Source organism: Tympanuchus pallidicinctus, unplaced genomic scaffold, assembly GCF_026119805.1.
Source record: "Tympanuchus pallidicinctus isolate F22 unplaced genomic scaffold, pur_lepc_1.0 scaffold5, whole genome shotgun sequence".
NCBI classification, from domain to species: domain Eukaryota; kingdom Metazoa; phylum Chordata; class Aves; order Galliformes; family Phasianidae; genus Tympanuchus; species Tympanuchus pallidicinctus.
In genome coordinates this window covers 62,603,961-62,625,427 of record NW_026294769.1, presented here as the reverse complement: position 1 = coordinate 62,625,427, position 21,467 = coordinate 62,603,961, and the positions used below count along the sequence as shown (strand labels likewise).

The 21,467-nt window shown below is 52.0% G+C and overlaps 1 protein-coding gene across 1 annotated transcript in view; it reads left to right on the top strand.

The window, feature by feature from the left end:
* The first annotated feature begins 15,299 nt into the window (after nucleotides 1–15,299).
* EXT1 (exostosin glycosyltransferase 1) overlaps nucleotides 15,300–21,467 on the top strand; it is a 161,199-nt gene continuing 155,031 nt past the window's right edge. The window contains exon 1 of the mRNA XM_052703631.1: nucleotides 15,300–16,470. Within this exon, the coding sequence (XP_052559591.1) occupies nucleotides 15,527–16,470 (944 nt within the window). The 5' untranslated portion in view covers nucleotides 15,300–15,526. The remainder of the gene's footprint in view (nucleotides 16,471–21,467) is intronic.

Sequence of the window (21,467 nt, the reverse complement as noted above, 5' to 3'; positions counted from 1 at the left end):
TGTTTCAATGCCTGTCCACTCTTTGAGAGAAGAAATTATTCCTAATATCCAACCTGAACCTCCTCTGGTGCAACCTGAGGCCATTCCCTCTCATCCTATTGTTGTTACCCAGAAAAGAGGCCGACTCCCACCTCACCACAATCTCTCTTCAGGTACTTGTAGAGTGCAATAAGGTCTCCCCTGAGTCTCCTCTTCTCCAGACTGAACAATCCCAGCCCCCTCAGCTGCTCCCAATACGGCTTGTGCTCCAGACCCCTCACAGCTTTGATGTCCTTCTCTGGACACGCTCCAGGGCCTCAGTGAAGAGCCCATAACTGAACAGAACATTGGAGGTGTGGATTCAACCACTGCCAGTACCAAACTCTTGGAACTAACAACATCATGGAAGCTCATTCTAGCATCACAGCGAGGATCATGCTTTGGAGCACCACCACGAGCAGGCTCTCCTTAGGTCTTTGCTGTGCACAAGCAGGGCATAAGGGCAAGCTGGAAGAGAGGTTTGAGACAGTGGGTGAATACAAATTAAAAAAAAAACAAACCAAACCAAAACCAACCAACCAACCAAACAAACAAAAAAAATGCAAGCAAAACAAACAAAACGTTTTGGGCCCTTACATAAGGCATTTCACTGCCAGCGATCCAAAGCCTCGAAAGCCTCAGCCCGCCCGGCAGAGGGGCAGGCTGGAGATGTGTGTGGCCATCTCCAGTGCCTGAAGACAGATCTGGAGAAACACTTTTCCTTCGCTGGGGAGTTTTAGCGCAGAGAAAGGAAGCGCCTCAGGGCACGCAGCAAGTCGCGGCTCGAGCTGCGCTCAGCGCTGCCAGGGAGCGCCCGGGGAGTGCGGTCCGTGCCCGACGCTCAGCCCTAGGGCTCCGCGGCTCTCCCCACTGCGGGATGGAAGGAGACAACGTGGGAGGCAGATTGTTTGGTGGAAAATGTTGGGAACCATTGTGCTAAGCTGATTAACTCATTTGAACAATTTCATTTAGCTGCAGAAGTTGCCCCGGATGAGAAGCGCAGCTGTAAGCGTTCACACAATGAAAATGCTCCCACACGCAGGAAGGCCAGATAAGCCTCTGCCTGTCATTGCTACAGCAAGAAATTGTAGCACTTGGGGGAAAACGCTGGGTTTTTCCACCTTTGTTTAAGCTGTAATGCAGAGCACGAAGGATAGAGCCGTGCTATGCGTGTTCATGCCCCTCAGCCCCAGCCTCAGGCCAGTGCTGGCAGGCTGTGGGAAGTACAACCTGGCCAGAGGGCTCAGCAGCTGGGACAGCCGGGGGCTCCTGATGCCCAGCTGCTGCTGGTGATAGCCACAGCTCCTCAGCGGCTCTGCTGCCCTCCCTCTGCTCCCCTGTGCGTTTGGTAGAGGAAATGAACATTTCTCCTCCTCTGCCATATTAGTCCATAACAGGCTGCCTCCTGCTCCCAAAATATGGAGTGTGCCGCCATTCACCAGCGGGATGAGACAGACAAGAGGAAAAACAAGATTACCCAAACGTGCTGGACCAAGGACCACCCTCAGCCTTCAGCATCTCTCGCGTCGCCACTCACAAAGCCATCCCCATCTGACTTAAATTAAAACCACCAGAAAAGCAGTATGGATTCAAGCAGTCAGCGGGGCGTTTCCATGGGATCTTTAGCCATGGTTTGGGACCCCCTGCGTATCGGATATTGTCACAAAATACTCTCTGAAAGCCATAGAGAGGCTGGTTATCCAACCACAAGAATAGTTGCTCTCTGCTCTGCTGTTGCTGTCAGCTATCTTTACCTTCTTTGTTTGCTCCAGAGCTCATGGCTCTGCTCCAGCTCTCCTTGCTTCCCATAGCAGGCTTCAGGAGGCAGCAGACCCCCATTGCAAAGTGGCACCCACCTGTGTCCCCTGCCCTGGGTACCACCCTGTGAAGAAGAACGTGCTCTTCCATCTCCACGGGAATAGAGCCTGGGGAGCGCCCAGGAGATCCCAGGGGCAACGCGCTGCTGCTGCTGGCTTTGTTTTGAGCAGTAGCACTGTGAAAAAATCAATGAGGCAGATTTTAAATGGATTAGAGGCAGTTAAACGACAGGTCTCAGAAGAGGTGTTGCAAATGAAGAGTGATCCCATGGGAGGTTTCATGAAGGGGATATTCAGGAAGCTCACACCAGCTGTTTGCTGTAGAGGTTCTGGTGGATAAGCAACTCAATGTGAGTTCCCCAAGTGCTGCTCTTGCTAAAGGGGTTAATATGACCCTAGGATGTGTAAATGGGAGTTTCAAGTGGTAAGGAAAATGTATCAGTGCTGTGTCTGACATTAATGAGACCAAAACAGTCCAGTTCAGCTGTCAACGCTTAAAAATCATGTTGAAAAACTCAGAAAGGTTGGGAGAAGGGCTATAAGGCTGATTGAAAGTGTATTTTCCGATGACCCAAAGGAGTGCAATCCATTTATGTTATCAAAGAGGAGCATAAGAGATGAATTGACCATGATCTGTAAGAATCTACATATGAAGGAGCAATGCAGTATCAGAGGATTACTTACTCCAGACAAAAGCATAGGAGCCAGGAAGACAGAAGCTAAAAAAAAAAAAAATCAGGTTGAAAATGAGGCATATTTTTCTCCTTAATAGCCTCGTAATTAACTGCTGGAGGAGCTGACATGGGATATGGCAGATTCTCCATCACCAAAAAAGGTCTTTAAATTAAGCGTGGATGTCTTTCTACATGATGTAGCTCATGTACTGGTGTGGGAATTGCTGGGCGAAGCTCCATGGTCTGCATTATGCAGGAGGGCAGAGGAAAGCTCTGCAGGGAGCCTGCTGGCCCTGGGATTTGTGGAGCCATCAAACGGCGATGCCCGCATCGCACCGAGCAGCACGTTGCCTGTTTATGCAGCACATGAGATGAAAAGACTCTTTTAGGGATATTTAAAGGGCTTTAAATGTTTTATTAGAGTTTTTTGATAGCCTCTGCCTGCAAAACCAGGTAGTTGAAGTAAACATTATTAAAAAAAAAATCTCCTGAAATAGATTTCCTACACCCCTAAATCCCAATATTAAAGGTCAGTGTCTCAAGATACTCAGAGCTTTCCAAGTGGTGCTCTAAGGACTCAGCCCTTCATCGTGGTTTAAAGCTCCTCTTTCATAGATTTATTGATGCTAAACTCAGAAGGGACTGCTGCGGTCTCCTAATCTGACCCTTTGCATGGGGCAGCCCTCAAGTACTCATAGGCTCAGTACACTCTGTACACCTACAACAGCTCCTGCAATGTGACTGCTTCGAGTCACTGCTTTGTGGCTCAGGGCTTAAAGGCAGGAAAAATATGGTGTAAAAGCCACTTGTTGGGAGGAGAGAGGGGAGCTAGGAGGGAAGCTTGAGGCAGATTGTCTTCCTGACACCTTGGTTTGGTTTTCTGACTGTCACAGAACTTATGAGAAATATGGTAATTCCTAAGGAAACCAAGCCATAGACGTGGTGATTGATCTGGTGGCCTTCTATGGAGTGATGACATCAACAAAGGACGAGCAACAGACATCATCTACCTCGTCTTCTGCAAGGCCTTTGACGTGGTTCCACACCACATTCTTATATATAAACTGGAAAGATATGGATATGAAGGGTAGACTATTCAGTGGACAAAGAATTGGTTGGATGGTTGTAGCCAGAAGGTTGTGGTCAATGGCTCCATGTCCAGGAAGGGGCTGGTGACCAGCAGTGTTCTCCAGAGGTCTGTCTTAGGATCAGTGCTCTTCAGAATCCTTATCAGTGATCTGAACAGTGGGATTGAGTTTGCAGAGGACACTGACCTGAGTGCAGTTGATACGACAGAAGGAGGGGATGGGATCTAGAGGGACCTGAACAAGCTTGAAAGATGGACAAATGTGAATATAACGATGTTCAACAAAGCCACATGAAAGGTGTTGCACCTGGGTTGGGGCAATCTCAGATATGTGTATGGACTGGGAGAAGAATCCACTGAGAGCAGCCCTGAGGAGAAGGACTTAGGGGTTCTGGTAGGTGAAAAGCTGGACACAAGCCACCAGCTCGTGCTTGCAGCCATCTGCCAAAGCTGCTGGAGCTGGTCCCTCACAGGGCAAAACAGAGCATTACAGGATGTCACAGCAGCCCTTGTCTCTGGGACAGCGCAGTTCACAGGACTGCAAGCACTTTTTTTAGCAATGAGCTGTAGCCCCCATGAACAACACCCCGTCACTTGTAGCTCATCCTGGTGCTGCATCATTTCTGCAGGAAGCCCCGGGGCAGCTTCGGCCTCACTGCTGCTGGTGGCCCCGAGTGCAGTGCAGTGACTGCCTGTGCTTGTGAGCCGTGAGCTGAAGCATGAGGAGGGGAAAACGGGAGAGAGGGGAACCAGTGATGTGCAGAGATAAATTCCTTTTAATTAACTGGTTATTTACATCTCACCATACAGATCAGAGCTAAGTATATCCATCCAAGCCGATATCTATGATTCACAAATTGTCAAATGGATATTCTGAAAGTGAGAAGTTACAGGAATAAAAGTCACGAATCATCAGCTGTTTTTTTTAATGATCATGGACAGCATATTTTATTAAATATAAATTCAATTTTTAACTGTTCCAAACAGGAAAAAAAAATAGCTGAAGCCAAGTTTGCATGGATAGAAAAGTGACATGGCTTTGAGAATAAGAGATTGCAAGCTGAAGGATGGGCTCTGCTGAGATGTGGTGGTGGATTCACCTGGACAGCAGTAACGTCTGCCCACGTCTCTGCTGGGGCAGCCTCCACCCCAGCCACACACAGCCAGCCCCAGTGCTCCCCTCCGCTGATGGTCACAGGAGGCCTGGGACTCCTCAAGTGCAGCCTGAGGCTGGCTGAAATGAGGTGTGGTGACTCTGCTTGCTGATGCTATTTGAAGCCCACGTGCTGTCAGAAGGCACACTGCAGGATTCCAAGCCAAAAGGAAGCAGGAGCCTGCTGCCATGCCAGGTCCCTGTGGGGACGACTCCATCCATACCAAGTTATCGAGTTTTCAGGAACCAGCTGTTCCCTGGAGCATGGCTGCAGAGGCACCCGACAAGTGACTGCAAAGTTGGCTGTGTGTAAATGTAAAGAAACAAATGGAAATACCAGTAGGTATCTGGGAACTCGTGTTTTCTCTTTTTATCTGAGACAGCACAATGAATGGAAAGCAACATTCAAGCACCAAAAGTTAGCAGACTAAAGATAAAAATATACCAGTTGCTAGGAGATGGCATTTAATCTAGAACTTCAGGCACTAAACAAAAATGAAGTTATAAGAAGAAATACTGCTTAGGATTCAGAGCAGCACCAAGCAAGTGGCCGTTTGTGAGAGGGACCAAAGCTGCCATGGGCTGGGGCAATAAGGAAGGCTGTCGGCAGGTGTGAAGCAGAACTCATGCCAGTGATGGGCACTGCAGGCAGAAGGCCGCCCTGGCTGCGGCCAGGAACGAATTCCATTCCTTTCACACCTCCCCAGGGTAACTTCCATCTCAGAGGTCCCGTTGACCAAGGCTGGTAAGCACCTCTGTAATATTTGGTCATATCGTATTAATTGGAAGGACTGAACTGTACTGGTCCCAAGGCCACGTGGAAATTCAAACCTTTCACAGATTTGATATTTCCAGAAATCCTGAACATGGACACATGATTTGTTTAAACTTGCTCAGGATGGTGCTTGTTGGAGTGATAAATAATTTCTTTGGGAAAGAGCCAAAGTGCAGAGTCCATGCTGACGCCAGCAATCTGCCAGAAGGCCTGGATATAGTCAACAGTTGATATAGTCAAGCTTGAATGACCACTGGTAGAGAGGATACTCAGAAGATCCAAAGGACCATCTCTGCTGGCCCAGCTTCTCTTCTGAAGGATAACTGCTGATTTCTACGGCCTCAGCAGACCCATGTGTGCTGGCAGCAGGCTGTAATGTGGGTACCATGTGCTGTTTATGCTGACGGCAGCACCTGGCATTTCCTCACTGTGCAGTGTGGCCAGCACAGACGTTCCCTCATACCTGGAACTGCTGTGCGCCAGATCTCCTGCAGGGATGGGGATCTGGTTGGGCTTCGTTCGGTTCATTTGCTCAATCCTGACGGCTGCGTGGGAGAACATCAGCTGGGAGTGCTGGTTGGCGTTTTTGTCCTTAGGTCTGGTTTAGAGCCCAGCCACCAAGGTACTGCCCACAGCTCTCATTTTGTTTGGGAGCAGTGGGCTGGGACCAGATGACCTCCCATCTCAGCCTCGCTGTGAGTTTTGCACCAGCAACAATTCCAAAAGGGCCTGGAGAAATCGGGACAGAAATGGGCTTCTCAAAGTCCTCCAGCAGCTGTTCCATGTTCAATTGATTTTTAAGTTCTATTCCGATCTGGGGGCAGGCTGAGTACCTTTGTCAGCAATACATCTCCTAAGAGGCCTGGAAATAAATGCCGCTTGTTCTGGTATCTGGGGCTAAAAATAAAGACCAGCTTGGTATGATAAGCACCCTCAAATTTTAGGGACCACAGATGTGGGCAGCAGAGCTTTCAAACATTAACAGCAATGTCATCTGCCATCTGGGCAGCTCATGTCCCACACACACAGGCTGCCAGTGCCCTCATCTCTGGTGCAATCTCTAGAACAATCAATGGTCAACAAAAGGCAGCCGAAGTTGGGTGCCTCACATAAGCTCCATAAAGCCAGAGGAAGCACTGCTAATTCAGCATTAATTGAAGAAGGAAAGACAACAGCAGGGGACTCACAGGGGACCGATGCCAGCCTGATGTGAGTTGCAAGGAATAGGAAAGGGAAGTAGAACCCATTTGTCTGTTAAGATTCAAGATAGGTGAGATGCACCCGCTGTGCCCAAAACTAAACAGGGGGGAGAAGGGGGGAACAGAGAACACCAAGTCTGCTCCTCACGTGAGGGAGAGGCAAAGGAATGATGCAAAACATTTCTGAGATCAGCCAACAGCAGTGGTGAAGGGGATTCTAAACACTGAGACACTCAGAGGTGCTGGCACCCACCACCATCTCTCCTACTACATGGGAGCTACAGGAGCCAGATATTCCCTGCCAGGTCTTCCCACCTGGCCAAGCCCAGCAATACAGTGGCAGTTCCAGGTGCAGCAGCACTGCTCGCACCTTGGGCAGCCCCAATTCCTGCCTGAGCTAGTGCTCCTCTTGCTCCCCTGAAGCAGGAGAGGGATGCAGCACAGCAGCAGCAGCCACTCAGGGCTGGTGATGTCCCCCTGCTCTTGCAGGTGGGAATGGGACTGGAGCCTGCTTGCCCCATGCAGCAGCAAGCTGGCACAGAGGAGCCAGGGCACTTTTATCTCTGTGATTGCATTTTACCTTTTGATGCCCTGGATGTTTATTCCTTTATCACATATTAATTATTGGCATTCTCTAGGCTTCCTTCTGTCTTAATCTGATTTAAGACAGACATTTGCATTTGAAAAGTAGCTAGCATGTATAGCAAATCCTTTCCCTTGGTTTCCTATTAAGGTGCCCAGCTTTGATGTATTATATTAATGCTGTTTGCCAGGGGTGAAATCAGCACACCGCCTATGGAGAGGCACTTTCTTGGCAACCTACTGCCTTCACCCAAGGGCAAAGCATCCACCTCCCCTGGCACTAATGCCAGTTCCTGGCCACAGCTGCTCCTCTTACCGTGGCCTCTGGAGACCGTGTCCTCTTCACAGCACAGGCTTAGGGGTAGGGTTAGGTCACCTAATAGTCTTCTCAAGGGTGTGAGCACAGAGGTTGGCATGCACCTGTCATGAGAGCCTCAAAGCTATAACCTTCCTCTTGCAGTTGGTCAGTTTGGGAATAAATGTGGCACTGAGGGATGTAGCTTGATAGATAGTTGTTCTTAGGGGTCTTTTCCCTTTAATGATGTTATGATTCTGTTCTATCACTCTAAATAAACCATTCCTTTGGTGACTTCAGCACCAGCATTCCTTCTCCCCCACTTCCATTTTTTTCTTGCACTGCATTGTTTACATAAGTTAGGTCTTTTATGAACTTGCCCTGAGCTCAATCGATCTGTTTAAAGGGGTACAAAGGGCCCACTGGGCCACGGGGGCAACTCACTGATGTTGACTTAACAGAGAGGATGAGCAGCGGCGCGGGGCTGGAGGACCAAAGGTGGGCTCACAGTTGCTGATCTCAGCACAACTGAGTGCAGGCAACCAGCTCCAAACCACCTGGGGTGCTCACTGCTTTTGGGCAGCTTTGCCAGGCTCGGCCGTGTCCCCAGGGCTGGTGAGGTGCCAATGTCCCTGAATGGCAGTGTTGGGGAAGTGACAGCCTTTGGAAGGAGCAGTGCTGGGGCAGAAGACCCAGCCCTCCTAAAACAGCACATCTGACCTCAGCCTTGGTCAAGGAGAATCAGCTCCAGGTGAACTCACTTCCTCTTAAATGCCCACATGGAGTTTTGCATCAGGCTGAGCTGTTGGCAGTGAAGTTAAATTGTTACAACCTCCACCCGTGGACCAGAGTTAGAGCAATTTCCAGAGCTCATTTACACAAGGGGATGGAAAAGTTATTTCGAGTCAACAGCCTACACTACTGTAGTAGTTATCTGAACAGGTGGGGACTGGGGGAAGGAGGGACATTAGCCAGATGGTGAATCATAAGCTAATCAGATTGCCACCCATGTTTGCACCAAAGGGAAAAAAAGTGGTGCACGAACACACCACACATTGCCAGCGTCAGAACTGACTCGGCAGTGGCCCAAACTTTTGTTGGGCTTTGTTGGGTTGCCTGGCTGTGCTCCTGTTGGGTACAGGGCTCTTTGAGAGCCACCAGAGATTCGCTGTGCTCTGATGACCCACCACTGTGCTGTGCTTCCTCTGCATTTCTGCTCTGTATGAGGAGTGGATGAGCCACAGCCCCCAACTCCTGTGAGACACTGGCAGCCCCCAGCTGGAGCCCTGGGCTGGAGGAAAGGAGGAAGCTTTGGTCACTGGGAATAGGTGGATCATGGAGCTGGTCCCTGCCTCTTCCAAATGCTGGGCAAAGAAAAGGAGATGGACTCTTTAGCGGGATCTTTGCAATAGGATGAGGGGAAATGGTTTCAATCCAAAAAAGAGGAGATTTAGATTGGATATAAGGAGAAGGTTTTTAACAGTAAGGGTGGTGAAGCTCTGGAGCAGGTTGTTCAGAGAAGTGGTGGACACTCCATCCCTGGAAATATGCAAGGTCAGGCTGGATGGGCTCTGTGCATTCTGCTCTAACTGCAGGTGTCCCTTCTTATTGCAGGGGAGTTGGACTTGATGGCCTTTAGGGATCCCTTCCAACTTACCAGATTCTGGATTCTATGAAGAACCATGCTGTAGCCCAGGGTTGGGCTGCACCACCCAGGCACCTCCTCACAGAATGCTGCCACTGGGCACTCCTTGGAAAAAACAAACAAACAAACAAATATAGAGACTTAAGTGGATTAAAAATAAAACCAAATTGCAGTGACACTGTTGAGACTCCGTTGATGTCGGTGGAATTCCTCACGCCTTACAGCAGCGAGAAGAAAATCAGACCTAACGTGCTGAGGCTGCTGGCAGCTGCTTGCCTGTTTGTGTGTGCAGTGGAGAAAAGTGCTTGTTTGGTGCTGATTGCAGACTACAGAATAAGAGCAATTTCTCATCCCACCTCCACAGAAGCTATTTAAATAGTTCTACACCCACTTCAAAAGATGCTCAGTTAGAAAGGGAGTAAATCTGGAAGTTATCACTCCTTGAAGGAAGGAGAACCAACAAACGGGCTCTGTGCAGGCTGCCAGCACTCTCGGAGAGCTCTTCCAATGAAGCCAGGCAGCTGCAGAGACAGTGCGTGCTCTTGCAAAGAGCTCTGAATGCCACTGCTGAGATGTTTGGTGCTGCTGGCTGACCTGAGGAGCTGTTGGCTGAGCCTGGCTGCATGCAGGAGGTCAGACATGGCTGGCACAACATATACTCTGGTGGTGCATGGGGTCAGGAACGAGTGGCACAACCCTAGGACAGCACAGGCAGACCTACCTGACTACACCAAGTTACATAGAATCACGGAATTGTTTGAGTTGGAAGGAACTCTTAAAGGCTGTCTAGTCCACCTCCCCTGCAATAGGCAGGGACACCTACAGATAGTGCAGGGTGCTCAGAGCCCCTACAGCCTGATCTGTTGTCAGCAAGAGGCAATGCAACACTGATCTTGCACGTCTCCAGGGATGGAGCGTCCAGCACCCCTCTGGGCAATATGTTCCAGTGCCTCACCACCCTTAATGTAAAATCTTCTCCCTTACATCTAGGCTAAATTTCCCCTCTTTTAGTTTGAAACCACTTCCTCTTGTCCAAACCCACATGTTGGTGGGCTCGAGGTGTTGCCAAATTTGGCTGCACCCAGAGACCTAACGCTGAAGGACGTATGCACTAAAACCACAGAACCTGCCCTGAGGAACCCCTGAAACGTTACCATCATGGCTAGCACAGCTACTTCACACAGCCATCCTGCTCCATCCCGAATCCTGCCTGACCCCACAGCGAGCTCAGGAAAGCTGGCTTTCCTCCAGCACAGCTCTGCTGTGAGATTAGTAACTCAGTGTCACAAAGCCTCTGGTTTTACTGTCTGCTTCATGTCACGGTAAGTCAGTGCCTGAATCTGTCCTCCCTCCACCCCACCTAAAATCCTCACCTCCTTAACAAAGGGCAGTTATGTTTTTCCTTAAAAATAAACTAATTATAAAACCAAAGTCAGTTTCTTACACTTAAATAGCCTCTGTAACAACCAATTATTTCTGAGGACATGAGAAACAGCTGTTGCAGTGCTGAAGCTCAAACAGTTACATCTCGGCTATTTATACGAGTAAGAGTTGATATTTTTATTCCCATGTGATATTACCAAGACATGATAAACAACCATAATGCTAGTATTAATTTGTGGAGCAAAGATCACTGTAATTTGCTCCAAGCTGAGAAATTATTTTAATGCATTATTATCACTGCACAAATTACTATTGCAAAGTGTGCCTTTTTTCCCTCATTTCCACTTCCCCCACTTTGTTCTCTTTTGATGAAGCAATACAACCCCAGGAAAAAGGCTGAGTTGAGGCAGAGTAAACCAACCTTCAACCTGCACAGAGCAGGGAGTGGGCATCAGAAAGGCCTTCCAAAGTTGAACCCGGCGCTACCAAGCACTGAGTGAGGCTACTTCCATTAGAAGGTAGGGAAATGTCAGCAAGGAGTCAGCACCTCTCCCACAGCTCTCAGGGGAGGTGTTTTCTACAGCTCCTGTGTGTACATCTAGAATCATAGAACATCCCAAATTGGAAGGGCCCCACGAGGATCACAGAGTCCAGTTCCTGGTTCCACATAGGACCACCCAAAATTCAAACCCTATGTCTGAGAGCGTTGCCCAAACATCTCTTGAACTCAGACAGCTGGGGGGCCATGCCCACCGGGCAGCCTATTCCAGCGCCCAGCTCACCTCACCCGAGGTGGGACCTGTGGGTGCTGAGCACCCATGAGAACCATGCTGCTTTCCTTCAAGCTCCTCATGCCATGACTCCAGGTCCTTGTAAGGTTTTCTCAGCTTTCTGGGAATCCTGGCTGCACTTGGTCATGACAAGCGCATCCATGCCACAAAGGCTGGCAGTCGGAGCTAATTAAGCCATGGGTGACACAATTTAACAGCATGCATGCCTATCACTGAGACTTTCCAAGTATCTCAGCTGCTCTGTGCTCTGAAGCTGCTTTTTCTTCCAAGGATCACAACACACTCGGCAGTAGCGATAAATCACTCACGGTGTCCTGTCAGCCGGGGAAGCACCATCAGCCCCTCTCAGAGGGAAACCCAAGGCCCACAGACGGCCTAATGGCACCATTAGCCCAGATGAGGCTCTGCACAGCCTCACCAAGCCAGAGATAGAGCTCAGCACTTCTCCAGGTGGAAAAAAAGAAGACAAAAAAAGGGGGTCAGACTGGTGAGAGCGGGGTACTTGAGCAAGTCTACAACCCCACAGAGAGTTAGATTTACTAAGAGGTGTAGGAACCAGGTGCTTCTCGTGGGGCAATAAGGCATGGAGGAGTAACGTGTAGATGCTCAGCTTGCCATGGCCAGGGGGAAGCATTGAAGCATCCTCCCTGAGGTGTGGGAGGATTTTCCTACCAGAGGCTCACTGTGGTGCCAACTGAATTAAGACCCCAGGCACATCCGTGGCACTGCGGGGAGCGTAACGGGTCCTGAAGCCAGGGCGTCAGCCTGAAGTGGCTCCTCCCATGTCAGCTTGGTGAAAAATGATGCATGCATTGATATGTGAACAAAAACGCAGGAAACAAGCAAATGTTCAAGTGATGAAGGTGCTTGAATCCTGCTTACAAGGAGCCAGAGCAAAGCAGTTTCAGTAAGGTGAACACACGGGGGTCACTTTTGGTGTCCTATGTAGGCAAACACTTTAAGCACAATTACTGGATTAAAAACTAAGGGGCTTAGTTAAAGATGGGAGCGTTCCAGCACTTCTTCTTACGTTTTATGTGGATTTCAAAGTATTTTCCAAGACCCAAGATTGAACCCTAGAGGCAAAGGAGATGGAGGAATGTCCATTGGGTGAGTCAGGGACATTACTCAGCAGGTACGAAGAAGGTGTATCCAAGTGTGCAAAGCAGTAAGGAATTTTTATGTAGGCAAGTTGGAAGATACTGTGGACTTCATAGTCAACAAGTCATGTGGTGGCTGAGCAGGAAACTCCGTGCAATTACAACTTGGAGGCATCAAAGCCTGCACCTGGTCACCAGAAGGAAGGCCCCCCAAAAAAGCCCTCTCTGATTAACCTCTTTAAATCTGGCTTGGGGTGACTAATGCAGATTGGACAGGTGGAAGGGCACAAAAGGTGAAGGACTGGGGTCAGAAGGGCCTGTAGCCCTTGTCAGGCCACAGCCAGGCCTCCTGGTTCTGTCAGCACCTGTGATGCCCACAACAATAACAAACAGCAGCTAATGGTAGGCTTGTAAAGGCAGTCTTCAGAAAGCAGTGATTACCACAGCTTAACAGCCCCATTAGGGGCACACACACACCTCCCCAGGTGCACCCAGTGCCATGCCATCCAGGCCCACTCACAGCAATCATATGGCACAGGTGGAGCAGCAGTGATCTGGAGAGTTTTATTTCACTGTGTTGTAAAACGATGTCATTTCAGCCTGTGTCCAGATCCAGACATTTTAAAACTTAAGTCTATATTATGAAGCTGGTAATGGCTTCAGCACCTCCAGTGTGGCACAACTCTGCAGCAAGTATCCTTCCTGTGGCAGTGCAGAGATCCTCCATGCCACGAAATCACCTGCACCCGATCCTCAAAATCAGATTGCAACAGTTCTTGGCACAGACAGCACAGCTTGCAGGCTGCTTTCTGTTTGAAACCGGTCCCCAGAGGCTTAATTTGCAGACAGTAATGGGATTCCATCTTCCTGCACTTGACAGAAGGTGCCTCTGCAAGCAGCCTGAGTTCACCTTTCAAGAAGCTGACCTCTTTTTCTTCAGCAGCATCCCACTTTTGGCATGTGTGCTGTGACAAATGTTGCAAGGAAGGCTTACAGGGTTAATACGCACATTAATATTTAATCCTGCTTCCTCACCATCACGTCTCAGGCCAAAACTTCTGCCCCCCAGACCCAAATCTCTGCTAGCTATCAATAACACTCCACTCCATGAACATGACATTTTCTTACCATTCTCACTCCTTTCTTCTGCTTCAAACCCTGGCCTCCTTCCTTCAGCAGTCCTTTCTACAGACGAATTACTGCAGAAGGGAACACTCTCCTCTCAGCTCCAGTTGCAGATCCAACCCCATTCACTGCCAGCAATGTGCCCTCCACAGCAGGCTGTCCCTCTCCTCACTGAAGAGGCACAGTGCCTCCACACACATAATTTCTTCTCAGCTCCACAGAAGCGGAGGGGGACAAGAAAACACAACAGAAGCCCCGGGGACATGAAAGAAAATGGGGTCCCCAGCACACTCCATCATGCTCGGTGGCTAAGCTCATATGACTGAGGCACTTACACCCACCGGGGGTGCAATTGCCCCTCACAGAGCAGCTCACGCATGGGTAAAGCTGCAGCAAGCTGGGCTGCTCACTATGCTCCTGTCCCATCCTACAGCCCTGCTCTGAGGTTTGTCACAGACGGATTTGCCCCCGTGAGCACAAGGCTTTCCCAGCGCACCGGGCTGCCAGTCACAGAACCAGGTGCCAAGGAGCAGAAGAGACAATGCACAACAACATCGCTAGAAGTCCGTTCAAGCATTTGGGTGATTACTTCCACTAAGCGGCGGCGGTAGCAGAGGGCAGGGCGGGCACTGAGTACAGCCCAGCACCGCTCACCCAACAGCCCTGGGACAGCCGCCCCCCAGCCACACTCGTTCTTCTTGGATTTATTGTTCTTTATTTTTTCGGGGTTTTTCGGTCTGCCCCGAGCGCCTGCTCCCAGCCCCGAGGCGACGCAGCACGACTGTGCCGGCTCGGCAGGGGGCGACAGCAACAGCGGGCCGGGCGGGGCTGAGTCAACCCCAGCCAGGCCCGAGCCGACCCCCGGAGCAACGCGAACCGCGCGGGGCTGCTGAAATCCCCCAGCCACAGGTACAGACGGGCCCAATCCCGCAGGACTCTCAGCCCGCAGGAGCGCAGCCAACCCCACCGCGGTACCCGGATGGGGACACCCGCTCCCGCCACCCCTCCACCCGTCCCCGCGGCGGCGGCACGGCGGCGCCCCCCGCCCGGCGGCGGCTTATGAATGGGTGCAGCGGAAGCCCCGCCCCCCCGGACGTGACGCCCCGCCAATGGGGGCGCGGGGCTGCGTGGCTGGATGAGGTCAGCGCGGCGGGGCCGGGGTGGGGGCGGCGCGCGGGGGGCCGGCTGAGGCGGGGGTCGCGGCCCGCGGGCGGGCGGGCGTGCAGGCAGGGCGCGGGGCTCGGCAGCCTCGGCAGCCTCGGCCCGGGGGAGGCGGGAGAAGGCGGGAGGGGCGGGGAAGAAAGAGGAGGAGGAGAAGGAGGCGGCAAGGATCGGGAGCCGCCGCCGCCGCATCCCGGGGGCCGCGCGGCGAGGAGCGAGCGGCGCCGGGGCCGGGCGGGGGGCGCTGGGCGATGCAGGGCTTCGTCAGGCTGCGGCGCGGCGCCCGCCGGCTGTGAGCGCTGGGGCCGCCCCGCCGGGCCGGCAGCCGGCGGCGGAGAGGGGAGGGAGGGCGGGCGGGAGGGAGGAGGGAGGGAGGCGGGAGCGTGGCGGAGGAGAGGGCCGGGAAGGCGGGAGCGGGGCTGCCCCGGTGCCCGCCCCGCGCGGGGGGCCGGCCCCTGAGTGCATGCGGGGCGCCCCGCCGGGCCGCCGCCGGCCCGCCGCCGCCCGCCGCCCCTGAGAGAGCGGCGGCGAAAAGTTCCGGCGGTCGCCCACATGCGCAGCCCCAGCCCGCGGCTTGGGGAAAGGCGCCGAGCGGAGGTGGGCGAAGAGAGTTTGAAGTGTTTGCCGGCGGGAAGATGGCGGACCGGAGCTGAGAGCGGCGCCCGGCGAACTCGGGCCGCCCCCGCCTTCCTCCGCAGCCCCCCGGACCCCCGCCGGACACATGCAGGCCAAAAAACGCTACTTGACGCTGCTCTCCGCCGGCACCTGTCTCGCCCTGCTGCTCTACCTCGGAGGCGTGCAGCTGCGGGCAGCCCGCGCCCCGCGCCGCGCTGCGCCGCCCGGTAGCAGCCGGCATGGCCCCGGCGCCGAGCGGCCCTGGCCCCGCTTCCCCGACGCGCTGCGGCCCTTCGCGCCCGGCCCCGAGGGCGGCGGCGCCCGCGTCTCCCCCCGGCAGCGGCGGGACGCCAGCGCCGGCCTCTACCGCGGGCGCCGCTGCCGCATGGAGTCCTGCTTCGACTTCGCCCTTTGCCAGAAAAACGGCTTCAAGGTCTACGTGTACCCGCAGCAGAAGGGGGAGAAGATCGCCGAGAGCTACCAGAACGTCCTGGCGGCCATCGAGGGCTCCCGCTTCTACACCTCCGACCCTAGCCAGGCGTGTCTCTTCGTGCTCAGCCTGGACACGCTGGACCGGGACCAGCTCTCCCCGCAGTACGTGCACAACCTCCGCTCCAAAGTGCAGAGCCTCCACTTGTGGAACAACGGGAGAAATCACTTGATTTTTAATTTATATTCCGGCACCTGGCCCGACTACACCGAGGACGTGGGCTTCGACATCGGGCAGGCCATGCTGGCCAAAGCCAGCATCAGCACCGAGAACTTCAGACCCAATTTTGATGTTTCTATTCCGCTCTTTTCTAAGGATCACCCTAGGACAGGAGGGGAGAAGGGATTTTTGAGGTTTAACACCATCCCTCCTCTCAGGAAGTACATGTTGGTATTCAAGGGGAAAAGGTACCTGACAGGGATAGGGTCAGACACCAGGAATGCCTTATATCACGTCCACAACGGGGAGGACGTTGTCCTCCTGACCACCTGCAAGCACGGCAAAGACTGGCAAAAGCACAAGGATTCGCGCTGCGATAGAGACAACACCGAATACGAGAAGTAAGTGAGCGCTGAAGCCGGGGTCCCGCGGGTGGGTTGGTGTGTCTGTGGCTGCTCCGCGCGGTGACGGCCAGCAGACCGTGCCCAGCAGAGTGTTCGTGGCCCTTGGGCGGCAGAGGTGCTGCTGGGGATGCCGTGCACCTGGCGCTCCCCGAGCAGTGCCCTCTCGCAGCCCTGCCTCGGAGCTGAAAGAGTTGGAGGCCAAGGGCTGGTGCTGCCACACCGGTCGCTGCCGGGTGTCACAGCCTCGCGGCTCTTGGCCGGAGCTGACATCGCCGGACAGAAAGGAGGGAAGGGAAACGCTGTGCTGATGCCCTGCGTGCGAGTGCCTACATCTGTGTGTGAGGATGTGTGAGCGCCGTGAGCGCGGTTTGTGTTTAGCGCTCCGTGTCCCGGCTGTCTCCTGTGCTGTGCCTGCAGTACCGTATCGCCGTGCCGTTACCTTCCTGAATGCTTTTCAGGTTTGTGTGTAGAGCTGCTGGGAAAATCGCTTCTGAGGGACTACCTCCAGCGCTGCCGTGCTGATTAAGCTGCGTGCAGTCGATCTAAATGCTGACCAGCACCACTGCCTGCAGAGTGAAGTTTTCCGTGAGAACGGTTTCCACGTTGAAGGAGGCAGACGCTGAATCGAGCGGAGCGGCGTTGTGCCGTGCAGCCAGCGGCGCGTGGTGGGGCTGCGGGAAGGGCTTTGCAACGCTCTGTGAGCGTGGGTGGAAACGCTCTTGGGGAGGAGTGGTGGAGGAGCTCCCATGGCATCGGCGCTGAGCAGAACTTCCCGTCGGCCGCTCGCTTCCCACCGAAAGCGGCCACGGGGGCTGGGAGGGTTTGGTTTGAGAACACCAAAATGTGGGTCCATCCTGGTAAATCTGCCCCGGAGTGGGGAGGCAGCAGCAAAATGCTGGGCGTTTAGTGCCACTTGCTGTTAGAAAGCTTTTAGTGGTTGGGGATGCAATGATGCATGCGTGGAAAAAACCCAGTGGGGATACAGAATGAAAAGCAGAAGCAGCGTGGAGATACTGAGCTGAATTTGCGCTGTTGGTGACAGGGGTCCCGTGGGTCTCCCTGCGGGCACTGGGACAGCAGAGCTGTGACCGTGGCCTTCAGGGCGTGCTGTTGTTTGGCAGAGGAGGAGCAATCTGAGCCAACTGTGAGATACGAAAGGTCTGCATTATTTACTGTGCTCCACGTTGTCTGGTTGTCACAAAAACAAACACCGGCCGTTGTTTGACATGAGTAAGAACTTTTTTTCCCCCCCAGCCGTAGCATTTAGTCGTAATACAAGATACAGCACTCCTCCTAAGCTTTGTGCTTTGCTGCCTATTTCTCAGGGCTGAGTGCACACACAGCCCCCAGAGGTGTGCCATGCTGCCTGCTGGCACACAGCCGTGCCGTGCTGGTGGTGGCTTCTGCATTCCCTCGCAGCGCCGCCGGGTAAGACAGGAAGTGAAAAAAGATTATTACCAGAAAATGAGATGATACAAAGAGCTGAGGCACACTGAGCTCCTGGCACTCAGACACCGTGCTGAGCGGTTACTGAAGCCCTTTGGCCTCGTGTCTGGTAAGAGCATCCCTCTGTGGTGCTGCTGCCCTGTGCTGCTCAGTGCCAGCCAGCAGCCACGTGTGCCATCTGCTGATGCTCCATTCTGCTTCACCATTAGGGCACTGACCCCACCTGGAGTTCTGTTGGCTCCATAAACCTAACAAGGTCACATCCCAAGGGCATGTAACTGCTCTGCTGGGCAAAAGGCTCAGGGACTCCGCTCAGACTATTCTGGCAGCTGACCATCAGTAGGACTGTGGTGCTTTAAAGTGTCTCTAAACTGGACCTTTGCTGGCCTGAGAAAACTCTGTGGGCCTTGAGAACAACACACACAATGCTTTTGTAGGGCTTGTTCAGCTCAGGTCCAACAATCTGTCTTTGAGGTTTTAATCGGGGAAAGGGTAAGCGCGTTCTCCAAGATGCACATAATTGCATGTCCATGTAGGACTGGGAGGGCCACACAGCATTCTACTGCTCCTATGCTGCAGCACTTTGCAGGGCTGAGGTGAGCATCGATGCCCTCTCCATGGAGAGCTGGCCTTGATGTGTTGGCTCGATGCGAGGGGCAGAGCTGACTGAGCTGGGTTGACCAGGTGGTCAGATTGTAAAACACAGTGATCTCATGTCAGTGAGGTGGGGCGTGTTCTGTTACCCTCAGCGCAGCACACCCTGTAAGTTACTCATTGTGGAGATCTATCTACTGCACAGTAGATTGAACAAGGTTTGTGTGTCTGCAGGTTGTATTCCTTCCTCTCTGGGAATATGACAGAGCTAAGAAAGGTGCCCTCCTTACCCATGGGAAATGTAAAAGCATCTTCTTTCACTGGGGGGAAGGTGAGGATAGCATGTGTGTGTTAGACTCCCTGAATTGTGCTGAAAGATCTGTCTGTATGTTACAGTTAATTAATCTGCATCCCAGTTACGCATCTCAGCAGATAAAGCAGACCAAAATGAATTGCATTGTTACGATTAGACTACTAGCAAGCAGAACTTAGAGGAAAACAAAGAAAACCTGGTTTCTCCACAGTGCCTTTGGCTCTGGCAGTCAGACTTTGCCACCAGTTCCCAAACTTGCTCAGAAGGACTTTAGCTTTGAACTTTCCCTTTCACAAAGGGTTAAGCAAGCAAGCAATGCTGCTGAAGTTTGAAGACAGCCTCTTATTTAATATTTAATGACAGTCTAAATATATACATATGTACAATGTGTTTTAAACAAAGGCAGAATTCATGTACAGGCTTAACTGGTTCCAAACAATTATTTTTTGGAAGGTAATATAAATAGCTATGGATACTGAAAGAAATCGTAGAATGTGATAATTTAATCAAGGCAGATGCATAGATTCACACAAGAATAGGGATTTTTCTAGGAGAGTAAATAGTGCTGTCTGTGGTGGTGTTGGCTGTGCAGCCCTGCCTTCAGAAAATGGGTGCGTAGTGCAGAGATACACAGAAATGTGAGGGCTCATTGTTCAGCACCTTTATTCTCGAATCTGTGCAGGATAGCTGTAGTTAATATCAGTAATGAAATGATGAGGGAAATAAAACAGAGCACATAATGAACAGAATCAAAGAGGGAAGGCAGGAGAAGAGAAGGTAAGCAAAATTTTTGGACAACCGTAAACTTCTTTGTGGTGGCGGAGACCTAGTGTAGCTAGGCATTCTTCATAGACTTAGTGCTTTTCAAGCAGTCAGCGCTCAAGAAGTGTGAATAGCACGAGACCAAGCAGAAAACTGTGGGACAGCGTGGCATGGGACTGGACTGGCAAGAGGAAGCTGAGGGCTTTTGGTAAGAAGTGGCTGCCCTTAGACCTGCTTGAGGCTGCCTAGATGCAGGCAGAAAGCGTGCTTAAATCTGGGACAGCCCTGCAGGGTGCACGGGGACCTTCAGCATGCTTGTGTGAGGTGTTACGGGGAAAACACCCAGCCAGATGCATGTGTGTTGCTTTCTGTAATCCCTAGTGCGCTGCAGGCTTACCTGGTGTGCACTCTACTGGTGGAACGTGTGTCAATCACCACTGCACCTCCTGCCATAAAAGCACCGTCCCGAGCAAAGGTTACAGGGATGTGCAGTGAGCACACAGTGGGAAGAAAAGCAATTTCAGTTTTGTTTCCTCCCCACCGGGGCTTATGTACACATGTGAAAATAAAGAAGTGCCGGGCACTAGGGCTGAGTGTGCTGCTCACAAGACTGGCATGGAAACATGCAGGAAGGCTCAGGCGTGCCTGCTGAGCGTGTGATGAGAATCTCGATGTTGTGCATGTATGTGCGTGTTTTGAACAAGTGCAGAATTCCTTTTTCAACACCTTGAGCTTCAGTGCATTGTTATTAGAATATGAAGGTACGTTACTGATGTGTTAGAGATCAGCTTTTATACAGCTGTTCAGGACAGGGCTGAGAAATATCCGTGCAGTCTGTCTGGAACGGGTCTGACCCTGAGAGCAGTGAGCTGAGCTGGGACAGAATGGGCCCAAGGATCCCAAATATCACCCGTATGTTTCTCGGGCTTGGGTGAAACTCAAGAACTGCTAAGAGACCTTGGGCGTTTTCCCAGAGTGTCTTGGCTCCTGCAGAGGCCTGTCCCCACCAGACCGCTTTTTTATTTTCATATCAATTTTCAAGAAACTGGAAGTTTGCCTGTTCTACAATGTATTTATTCCAAAGAGAAGTAAGCAGGTAAATAACAAAGTTCCCCTGCCTCAGCACATCTTGGTAAGGCACAACATTTGTTGCAACATGTTCCTCCCCCTGCTCAGTGCATGTCAGGGTGTCCTAACGTGTCTGTTAGAGCAGGTGGGAAAAGCTGTGAGTTCTTGAGAAAGGTGCAGTGCACGTGCCCCCAAAGACACCAAGGTAGGGATGGTAATTGTCACTGATGCATGCCATAAGGGGACATTGTGCTGGCACCCCACAGGTGTGTGCTGTTCATCCATCCCACATGCTCCAGTGTCTGATCATCCGTCCCACTTGCACAGGGTCACGCACTCTGCCTGTAGGTGCATCCAGCCTCCCTCCTAACTGAGTGATTAAACGTCCTTGTGGGGTGAGTTATTGTTATAATTGCTCGCTCCAGGCTTTTCTACATCACTCCTGTCAAGCGTCTAACCCAAGGCTGTGTGGTGACAAACCGTTACAGCAGGTGGCTGCTCTGGTCCTTTTTCTGTAGGCAGAAATGGAGGTGTTGCAGGATAATTTACTGATAAACAATTATCACTGTGTGGCAGTAGAACAGAACTCAAAAAAAAAAAAAGAAAGGTCCAAGCCATTGTTTCCACATTATGCAGAATTAAACCTGAAATGGGTCGTTGGCATTTTGTTGAACCCAAACCAACACTGAGCTGAAAGTCACGATTCTAGCCTGGATGAGACCAGCTGTGCCCTAGCAAGATGGCTGTAGCAAGGTTGCATATTAGAATCACAGAATCACAGAATCGCAAGGTTGGAAACGACCTGCAAGAT